General features: G+C 38.3%; 1 protein-coding gene across 1 annotated transcript; it reads left to right on the top strand.

The window, feature by feature from the left end:
- The first annotated feature begins 357 nt into the window (after positions 1-357).
- LOC101312598 lies at positions 358-1,568 on the top strand. The gene has a single exon (XM_004309899.1). It carries the CDS (start codon positions 442-444, stop codon positions 1,405-1,407), a length of 966 nt encoding a protein of 321 aa, XP_004309947.1. The 5' UTR covers positions 358-441; the 3' UTR covers positions 1,408-1,568.
- Positions 1,569-11,337: the final 9,769 nt, after the last annotated feature.

Below are 11,337 nucleotides of genomic sequence, written 5' to 3'. Positions count from 1 at the left end.
AACCTAACATTATAAGTTTTTTTTATGTGACCTAACATTATAAGTTACAAGTTACAACAAACCAAAACAAAATAAAGTTAATATAAGTTACACAAATAAATGTGAAAACATTTTTCAAAGTAAAAACTGAATTTAACATATAAATAACTCCATCAAAAAATAAATTCGACAATAAATAGAGTATCAAAATGTCATAACGCACCTCATGTTCCTTGGATAGAGAGGTCAATTCCCTAAACTTAAGCTTTATCCTAACACCACGTTCTTTAATCCTTGCAGCAACGAAAGTCCAAGTATTAGTCTCAGTTGCACGAAAATGACAACTGATGCTTTCCCTCAAAGAAAGCTTGTAATTTATTAGTATCACTCTTGCATTGGAAAACTTCATACATTACAATCCTCAACAACATCTCTCTTCCAGGCTCCAAGAACCAAATCACAATGAAGACTTCAAAGTCAGACCGGCGACGGTTCATCATTTCTTCTTTCTTCTTCATTTGTTTCCTCTGTGCCTTGGCTTCTATAAACGAATTAAGGTTTGATAGTCTTCTGAAGTTTGGTCGCTGTGCTCTTACAAAAATCAACTCTCCTTCTGAGATATACAAGTCCTCATCGAGCACCTTGATCGAAACCCAGAAGACTTCCTCTGAAGATGAAATTCGTGTACTGTTTGGCATTCTAACCCTTCCAGATCAATACCAACGCCGACACTTCCTGCGTTTAATCTATGGCACTCAGAATCCGGTGGGGGCTAAAGTGGACGTGAAGTTTGTGTTCTGCAACCTCACAAAGGAAGACCAGAAGGTACTCGTTGCATTAGAAATAATGCGTTACAATGACATTATTATACTGAATTGCCAGGAGAATATGAACAAGGGCAAGACTTACACATACTTTTCAAGCTTGCCGGAGATTTTCAACAACACAGATGGGGTGTATCCACCTTACCATTATGTAATGAAAGCCGATGATGATGCTTACTTTCGGCTTCAAAGCTTGGTCGACTCTTTGAAGCCTTTGCCTAGAGAAGACTTGTACTATGGCTATGTCATTCCATGCCCAAGCATGGACCCTTATGTGCATTACATGTCTGGAATGGGGTACTTGATATCTTGGGATATAGTTGAGTGGATCAGAGACTCGGATATCCCCAAGAATCAGTTGGAAGGCCCCGAGGATAAAGTTTTTGGCGAGTGGATTAGAAATGGGCATCGTGCTAAGAATAGGTTCAACGCTAAGTGGGGGATGTACAATTTTCCTGAGCCACCTACAACATGTACTCATGAGCTTTGGCCGGAAACGATTGCAGTTCATTTGTTGAAGACTCAGGAGAAGTGGATTCGGACGTTGAAATACTTCAATGTCACTGATAATCTCAAGCCATCCAAATTGTATCACATACCTTAATTAGGTAATATACTGACCATTTTTCCCCAAATTCTTTTAGTATTGCTGAATTAGATAATACAATCTCTTGATGATTCATTCTTGTGCTTTCCTCTATACAATGTAATTTCCTTTTTTGAGTTTTTTCTATACTATGTAATGGATATTTCCGGTCCAATGTCTCTTCCTTCGTATGTTCACAAGTAAAACAAACAGAAGTGTTCGAAATGAAAACTTTCCATTACTCTTGCTTAATTGCTTTACAAATTACAATCGTTAAAAATGAAAATGTCGATCATACATTCTGATAAAATCTCTATCTCATACCAAGAGCATATGGTATCATCTGACGAGAAATACAAGATGAAATTGTGCGCCCCCTGATTAGAGCACAGTAGGTTAATTTGATAGAACACTATTCCAAGAAGGTGCGCGCATCGATCAATCATACTGTTTAGCTCACTCTAACGTAATTTTAACAAATGGATAATCTTTAAACGGCTTCAAAAGAGGGTACTTTTTGAGTAATTGCAGTTCTGAGAGATTGTCATCTTCTTCTTGAGGAGTCCACAAGACTTCTACCGACTGCAGAAACAAGAACAAGAAATCAGTTGTATCTTGAGGTGAAACTTAGAATCTACTAAAAGTATCAATTCTTCCATACCAATATATTGTTTGAGGGAATGGATTTGAGGTTTTGCAATCCTTGCTTCAAGGTACTACTGTCATCAACTGTTGGCAGCTTATACAATCCTCGAGTCGCCACCAGTATTGTAACCTGATCATCAAAGTAAAGTCGGTTAAATATGAATGTTACGCTCCAATATCCAAAACGAGGCTGAAACTGGCCAACTCTGGATACGAAATGAACACTAGTTGAAAAGCTATCTATGAAATTCTCCAATTACTAGCTGTTTAAACCAAAATGACCTATAAGAAAACCTTGTACCTAAATCAAAATCCTGGGCGCTAGATGGAGAAAATGCATTATATATATATGACACAGGTTATGTCGGCCATACCGCTATATATTCACTCTGGGATCCAGTAGCTGCCTTGCTGGTTGAATCTTTCACTTTTTTGTTGTTCACATTCACAAGCGTTTCTTTATCACATACGGCCCTTTCTGTGATGGACAATTGATTGAAGTTTATCTCTGCTTCCCTAATGGTTTGATTTAGAGCCACCTACAAGCATGCGAAAATCATAATTCATGTCCCTTGACATTTCTATATCTAAATCTAGTTTTATTTCTAATGTGATCCATGTATATATATCAACGCATTTACTCATATTTTCCACATGAGAAGATATACTGACTTACTGATGAATAACCTGAGATGCAATACTCAAGATTCTGAAGAAAACTTGTTGTTGCTCCTGCCAAAAAAAGGGAAAGGTAAAAGTAAATTCAAGAACCGGGCATTAATTTGAAATTAATAATAATGTAAATAGTGTATTACGAATGTATTAAATTTGTTGCCAATGTAGTAAAGTTGGTTCAAAATATTTGCTATTCTAATTGGACCCACAAGTTAATCACTTGGCACAGTATCTGGTCCCTTTGACAGCTTCAAAGTTTGAGCCTAGGTTAGAGAACACACTTAACTAGGCAAAAACCACTACGTACGTCAGTTGCGGTGATTGTTGTAATTTTCGCTTAAGTATATATATGAAATCAATGTGTAAATTTCTCGGTAGACAACCCCATCCAATAGATTTCCTAGCAAACAACAAATTAAACATATAGTAACCTATGTTTAACGAAAAGTAAATCAAGAACAAATGAGAAGAGACTATAAACTCTTTGTCCATGTGGTTTAAACCAGACAGAAGCTTTACAAGATCACTAGCTAATCAATAATCCTCTTTGCATGATGAGAAGAGAAGAGGGGAACTAATAAATATTGTATTTACCTGCCAAAACATTGCTCCAACCCTTAGAGGTTGAAGTATCTGCGGTTTCAGCAATCCGATTGAGATCAGTTTGGAGGGTGGGTGCTGAACCCAGTAAACCAACCTAAGAGAAAAACAATAAATGGTAAACTTTTCATAAAAAATATATGATATATATATAGCGCTATATATATATATATATAGTGGAAATCTGCACCGTAAGAATAAATGCGGACGTCCACACCTGAGAAGCGCTATATATTCTTACGGTGCAGATTTTCACTTTACACACTTTTCAATCGAATTTTCACATCTCTACCGTCTAGTATTTAGATACTAATGTATAGATCATCTATGCCAAATTTCAGCTAATTTGGTTATCACTAAGACACTCAAAACTGCGTTTTTCTGTTATAAACATGAACGGTTCAAGTTTGACAGAATTATGTTCATCCACAGAAAAACACAGTTTAAGTGCCTTAATGATAACCAAATTGGCTGAAATTTTGTAGAGATGATCTATACATTAGTATATAAATACTGGACAGTGGAGATGTGAAAATTCGATTGAAAAATGAGTGTAAAGCGGAAATCCGCATCGTAAGAATAAATACGGACATCCGCATCTGAGAAAAATCTGTATATATATATATATATGTATATATGAATTAAATTCAGTTTACCCCACTGTGGTTTAGAGGTGAATTCATCTTAATCCCTAAACTTTCAATTTCATTAGATTACCCCCCGAGCTCTTGTTTTTCTGTCTGCCGTCTCCTATTACTCATGCTCTGTCCAATTGGGACATTGAAATTTGATGATGTTTGATAACGTTTTGGGGGTTGAGAAGCTAAATTACCAGAAAAACAAGAGCTCGGGGGGTAATCTGATGAAATTGAAAGTTTAGGGACTAACATGAATTCATCTCTAAACCACAATGGGGTAAACTGAATTTAATTATATATATATATTCACTGTAAATTTTCCTCATCAAACCTAAACAATCATCTTAAACATTACATAATTAAGTACCATTCTTCTAAGCATAATCTAGTGTACTACTGACCAAAACAAAAAAGTTCTAATATATCCAACATAAACAATTTCTTGCTTATAAGATAATCACTCATGAATCAGTTTATCCCTATTTTACTTTGGGAAATTAAGGTTCTCATTGTGGCTTCGAAAGCCATGTTATGTGTTAGCAGTATAAACATTGGTTATCCGAAGGGCTTCTCCATTTGAAAAGTTTTCGTTTAAAAAAAATGGAAAGAAAGTATTAGAGATATGACATGGAATCTGAATACCTGGAGCTTGAGAACACTAGTTGAAAAACTCGAACATTTTTGTCGCTTATTTTTGCCATAGCAGGCTATTACCACTATAACAGACACGATAGCTACAGTGATCACTCCGATGATAACCCATATAAAGCCCGCTGAGAAGGACGACGACGACGAACGATTGCCGTGGTTATTAATGTAGTAGGGATATCTTGAAGAAGACGAGGAAGAAGTAGAAGACCTAAAAGAAGAAGATGACGAGGATGATGAAGAGTGGCCGGGGGAGGATGTAACATCCCGGACCTAATTTTACCCTTTTTACTGGGTATGTTACGAGTTACTGAGGAATTTAACCGTGCTCGGTAATTTGGTAATTTAACACTCGAATTTATTGTCGAGTTTTTCTTAAAATGTTAAATTCTTCTATTAAGGATCCGAGGTAGTAGTGCGTGATGACACGAGTTCTCCAATATCTTCGGATTATTTTTGGGAGCTTCGAGCTATTTTCTACGATTTATAAAAAAATCTGGGTCGTTGATCTTTAATCATCGATCACCTGTTGTCCATTTCTGCTGTTAAATGGAGGAAGACTAGTCAGACCCAGTCAAAAAAACCCAAGTCGGGTTTGACCGAGCCCAACCGAATCTCTCTCCTCTCCCTGACTCTCTCTCTGTCGGTCGTCGTCTCTCGCCGGAGCAGCGCCATCCGGCCACACCTGACGACAAGACTGCCACCAAGTGATCCTCTCCTCCTTCCTGACCTAGCTTAACTCTCAAATCCGAGAGGCAGCCATTCTCGATGGAGATCGGAAGAGGAGGACGATGGCTGTTCGTCCCAAGTTCCGGCGAGTTCCGGTGACGAATCGACAGACCAAGGTCATATTCTTATTCTCCTTCCTCTCCTCTTCTTTTCTGGGTTTGTTTCATCTCGAATCGAGTTCTAAACTGCAAAGCCCTTTTCTGCCTTTTTTTGGGTTTCATGGTTCTTTTTTCGGCAAGTCCAATCTTGGGACTCCGGTAAGGCTGTCGAGTTTTGACTAGTGTAGAAATGTTTGTTTGGACCTCAGACGCCATCTGGTGGAGCTTTGGAGGAGCTACATTGAGCGGGGTTCAAAGCAGAGGCGAGGAGTCCGGCTGAGGTGGAGTCTCCGGCAAGGAGGAATTTCTGGGTTTGGGTTTGAGTGAACTGTAGGTAAGGACTAAAAATTTGAGCAGCTAGGTTGCTGCTATGTGGTTGTTGTGTTGTTTTATGTGGATTGTTTGGAGTATGGTTGCTAATATGAATGTTTTGGTTATTGTTGTCGATAACTTGGTGATTTGGAGTTTAAGGGGAAGCTATGGCGAAATTCCGGCCACTTGCCGGAATCCGGCAGAATATTCCGACAAGTCGTCAGAATCCGGCGAAGACAGTTAATCCGGCAGAAGCGTTGAGGTAGTTATTGACGTTTTTCCTTTTTGTTTTGTGTTGTTTCATAAATAGGAAAGTTTGTTGGTTAGTAATCGGAAATCTTTCTAAGTGAGGAAAGTTCCTATTTTGGGAAACTTTCCCTTTTTGGAAACTTCCTATTTATGGAAACCCTTTTTGGGTGCCCTTAGTAAATTTTTGGGGTGAAGTTGTGTAGAGAGGAAGTGAAGGAAATTGTTGGTATTGTATGTGGGCATGTTTGATCGTAGGAGATCGTAAATTAATTTTGAAAGTATTTTGGTTGATATGTTAAGGCATGAAAATTGATGGTGACTTTGAATTCCAGGTTAAGGTTTGGTATGGAACCGAATGAGTATAGTTGCGAAGTTAGTCGGAAATGATTAGTAAAATATGTTGGTCAATTGTTGGTCAATCCTGGTCAACCCAGGAACTTAGCCAAACTAGGAAGTAGTCGAATCGTTAATGATTATTGGAGTCTGATCTGATCAATTTATTCTCCTGTTTATCGTCAGATGTGGGATTGGCCATTGAGTGTGAATAGTTAGAGGTAGTGCTCGAGGAGTATTCCGAGCAAAGGAAGGCTTAGGCCTAATACGGTGAGTGGACTTTGTTTTAAATAATGTGCATGCGAAATGATTTATGTTGTTAGAGAATAACCGAAATTGAGAATTTCGGTGAGTATATATATATATATATATATATCCATATTTGGATATTTATGAGAATAATATGTATATAAATAAATGCTAGCTAGATATACGTGCTTTTCCATCATACTGAGGTAAAATTTCATTATGGTGCGACGTGAGCATTAGACGCAATCGTCGTAGCCCTATATAAATATATAAGAATTTATATAGGGGATATGCGCGTATATATATATATATACACCGTCTTTTCCACCATAATGAGGTAAAATGCCATTATGGTGCGACGTGAACGTTAGACGCAAGCGTCGTAGTCTTGTGTGAATTTTCTATTTGTCTTTGTTGTTTCAAGAAAATTCATACAAGGGATATGATGAGTATAATACATACATATTTTATTTTAGACTGAGAGGCTCTCTTTTTATGAAGTGTTGGTGACTAGCGCGACTAGTCACGTTTTGGTAAATTCTGTAAATTTGAAAGCTTTTGAGCTCGTGACATGCAGTTAAAGTTTCCATAGAAGTTAATTCGGGAAAGCATAAAGTATTATTTCTTTTAAAGTTATTTTTGTCCACTCACTCTAACGTTTTTAAATTGCTTCTCCCCTGGGCCCTTCATTTTAAAAATGCCCAGGTTTCAGGTTAGTTTAGTCGAGGTCGGGCGTACTTAGAGTTGAGGCATAGTTCATAATATAACTTCCGCTTATCTGTATTATGTTTTTCTTTATTATTTTTAGAGTTGCTCTGAACCAATGAATTGTTTGATGTGGGGTTATTTTTTAGATTAGTGAATAAATTGGGAGATGTTGTGATTTGGGGAGCATGAAGGCTCTAGAAGTAGCAGGATTTGTTAGAAGTGTATGCAGGTATTATTAGGAAGGGTTGTCCATTTTCAAGGGAGGTTATGCTGAATTTTCGGTAATATCTTCTTTGGAGGTGGTCCCCGCAGGATTTACTTCGGGTTTCAGGGTGAAATTCGGGGTGAGTCTTGACAGAGGAGGACAAGGAGGAGCCTCTGCCGACTCTCCCGCTGGATAGGGCCAATGTTGAAGTGGCGCCATGCATCAGTAACAAAAACCCTAACAGCATGGCAGCCATTGCCGGATTCCTGTTCAGAGCCATCAGGTCGATCAAACAAGATTGTTGTGATGAGGGCGATGAGGGTTTTAGTAGTTATTTGCTAGGAGGTGAGGTTCCTGGCTCAACCTTATGGGGGCGGAGGTAAAAAAAGGTGTCGGTTGAGCAGCTTGATCGAGCTAGTAGTCTTCCAACTCTAATTGAATACCCGAATGTAAAATCGGGCTGGGACTTGAATTCTTAGCAAGGTTTTACCTAGTGGGAAATTATTATTTGTACCCGGAACACCACTTGTCTATTCTGCTTCATTACCAAATTTCAGTTTACAAATATATCTTTTATTGATGTAAAATGAGAACGGGCCAAATTTAGACAGAAAAAAATAAAAGTAAGGAAGCGGCGAATAATAAAAAAGAATTATTTGAAGATCGGTAATTCTCATGTTAAGAGGTTGCTAGCCGTTGGAATATTCAAGAAGATGTTATTTTGGACTTTTGATAAGGCTAAAATAGCCTCACAATTTGACCTTGCAAAAGATTGTCAATTGTAGTATAAAGAAGCAAGGATTGTTCATTGCCAGAGATTGAGGGTATTAAATTTCACACACAAAAACAATGTCACAAAAGTGTACTGTTCCTAACGAACAACAGATGAAAATATACTTAACTACCCAACCTACACTACTCAGAAAATTATGAAAATTTATCGACCTAAACTAGACATAGAGACGAACATACACAAAATTTCTGGGGATTTGAAGTTCGTTTACTATATTAAATAAATCACCAAAAACAAAAGACAAAAGAATAAGAAAACTAGATTGGTTTTTGTAGTTTGAGAAATAAGACAGAGAAGAGGTTAGGGATTTAGGAAATTCACCACCGAATATGCTGCAAAACAAAGGCCACACAACCGAGATTCCAATTACCAAGTTATGAAAAGGTTCAATCAAGAATAAACTGTGAACGCATTGCGTAAGAATTGACTACTTAACCAAGATGAACGCACCATTACTAAGCCTTTAGAATAACCAATCAAGATATGGACGCTATCCTATCAACAAATTATTCTAAGCATTAAGATCAATGGAAGTGATTGAACAAGTTTGCAAAACTAGTGTGGAACGCCTACCTAGCATGCAGGTCTTTCTATTTAGTTTCACCTATTGTCCTATAGGTTTTACTACCTTGAATTAGGCTGTATTAACCGTTTAGGAGATTAAACAACCTAATTCTAGCCCCACTTACAAGTTTATAATGTTCTATGTATGCATCCATGAACATAAACAAGCAAGAGTTCCCTATAAATCAAAACCAAACAGACAATCCATAACTAAGCAATTACGAATCAAGGTTGTAAAACAAAGTTTATTGCATAATTCGGGGCTTCAAATCTCCACCCCTAACTAAGATAAACTAGCCACACATTGTTGTAGAAATCACAGAGAGAAAATAAATTCGAAAGTTACAGATTACAAAGGGAAGAAGAAAACTGTGAACGGAAGGAATGACGATGATCTTGGAGACTTCCCCTTGATGGATTCTTGTGCAATGCAACAATGTGAAGGCTCTCTTCTAGTATGACGACTTAGAGTACGTTATGGTATTAGGGTTTTGCCTTAAGTAGTCTCCAAGTCTTCCAAGCTTCCTTTTCAGACTATGTTTCATTCTTTGACTAGGATCAATGTTTGGGCTATCTTTTGAATGTCTTCCACATATAATCTGGGCTTGGCTTTTGGGCAAATTATATTAATGATGTTACTCTTCAAAATCGTGCGCAAACCCCCAAGAAAGCCTCTCAGAATCCAGCCCAAACACTTCCTCGAACTTGACTGCTGCAAAGCTTTCCCGGAACTGCTGATTTTTTGTCCAACTTTGACGTTTCATAAATCCAAGATGCCATCACCGATTTGGATGATTCTTGAGTCCAAATTGATCTACAAATGCTCCTCTACAAATCGGAGCAGTGATCTTGGTGAAACCATTCTCGGAACCGCATGGAAATAAGCCTTGAAAACCGGAGAAAATAAGCAGAAACCAGTTTTCAGCTTTTTGTGTTTGCAGCTTCTGTTTTGGTGAAGTGGTTCCATCGCCTTTCCTTGATATTTTTGACCATGTGAGTGATCAAACTCCATCCTTGACATCTCTACTTCGTATTGGAAGCCTTGCTTGCATCACTTGAGCACATATTTGCATTATCTTGCTCTACGAAGTACCTAAGAAGATAACAAAGTTAAAACGAAAGTAAATTTAAAAGAAACGAGCAATAAATATATTTATGTTTTCCCAAATTAAATTTCCAAAGAAAAGCGAATGCATGCCTCAAGCGATAAAACTTTCAACTCATAAAATATCGAGCCTCTCAAGCTATAAAATATATGTATGTATTCACACACATCTATACTCCCTATATAAATTTTATGGATTTAAAATAATTTATATAAGGCTACTACGCTCGCGTCTAACGCTCACGTCAAGCCATAATGCAGTGATACACTACGCCAATAAGGTGAACGGACGGGTGTATAAATATGTGCCCATACCCCCTATATGAATTAAACACTCATATAGGGCTACTACGCTCGTGTCTAACGCTCACGACACACCATAATGCGGTTATATACTACGCTATTAAGGTGAATAGACATATATGGCTAGCTAGCATTTATATACATACTCTCCTCATAAATATATATTTATATTTATCGGATTTATGCCAAACTTCACCCGCAACCTCATTTCATTTATTTCAACATTCTAAAACAATAATAAGGGAAATCTAACGGTCAGATTCTACCCCATTAACCGTCAAATTCACCATTCTTTGAAAAATCCCAAACCTATCCAAAGCTCCTCCAAAAATTCTAAACTTTACATCAATAGACTCCCCTTAATACAACAAATTAAAAACCCTAAAAACCACTTCACAGCGGCGCCGCCGCCGTCTGCTCCGCGGGCAGCGGTCAACTCCAGCGACCTTCAATGCCTACCAAATTTTAATACCATCTTTCTCTCAACCCGCTCTACAACTTTCCTAACTAGTACAAAGTCCAATTTCATGTTTAACTAGGTCAATCGAACCAAAACACACAATAAAACCCTAGAAATTCAACTCAACGATTCTCCTTACCTAGTCCAAGAGGGAGTGAATTCTTTCGAGGGATTGATGCACGGAAGGAGAGCTTCCAAACGAGCCAAGCGGCTCTGACTATGGCGCCCGGAGGAGGGAGTTCCGGCAAAAGGGCAGTCGGGTTCTCGAGGGAAGTTTCTCCCGATCGGTGGCGCTACACGCTCGGTCACCAGCCCAAGAAGGGAGAGGGGGCGGCGACGGTTCGATCGGGACTGGAGCGACGGCCCGGCTTGGCTGGACGGCGTCAGTCAGAGACGAAGAAGATCCGGCAGGGAGAGAGAGAGAGAGAACGTCGGGAGGGAAGAGAGAGAAGAAAAGTGTTGGGCTTTTCCCAACCGGTTCCCCACCCATCCATGTAACTATCCATCTATGTAACTATTCATGTAACTATGCATGTAACTATTCTATGTAACTATCCATGTAACTATCTTATGTAACTATGCATGTAACTATGCATGTAACTATCCTATGTAACTATGCATGTAACTATACATG

Source organism: Fragaria vesca, unplaced genomic scaffold, assembly GCF_000184155.1.
Source record: "Fragaria vesca subsp. vesca unplaced genomic scaffold, FraVesHawaii_1.0 scf0513155, whole genome shotgun sequence".
NCBI lineage: Eukaryota > Viridiplantae > Streptophyta > Magnoliopsida > Rosales > Rosaceae > Fragaria > Fragaria vesca.
This window is presented reverse-complemented; position numbering and strand designations above follow the sequence as displayed.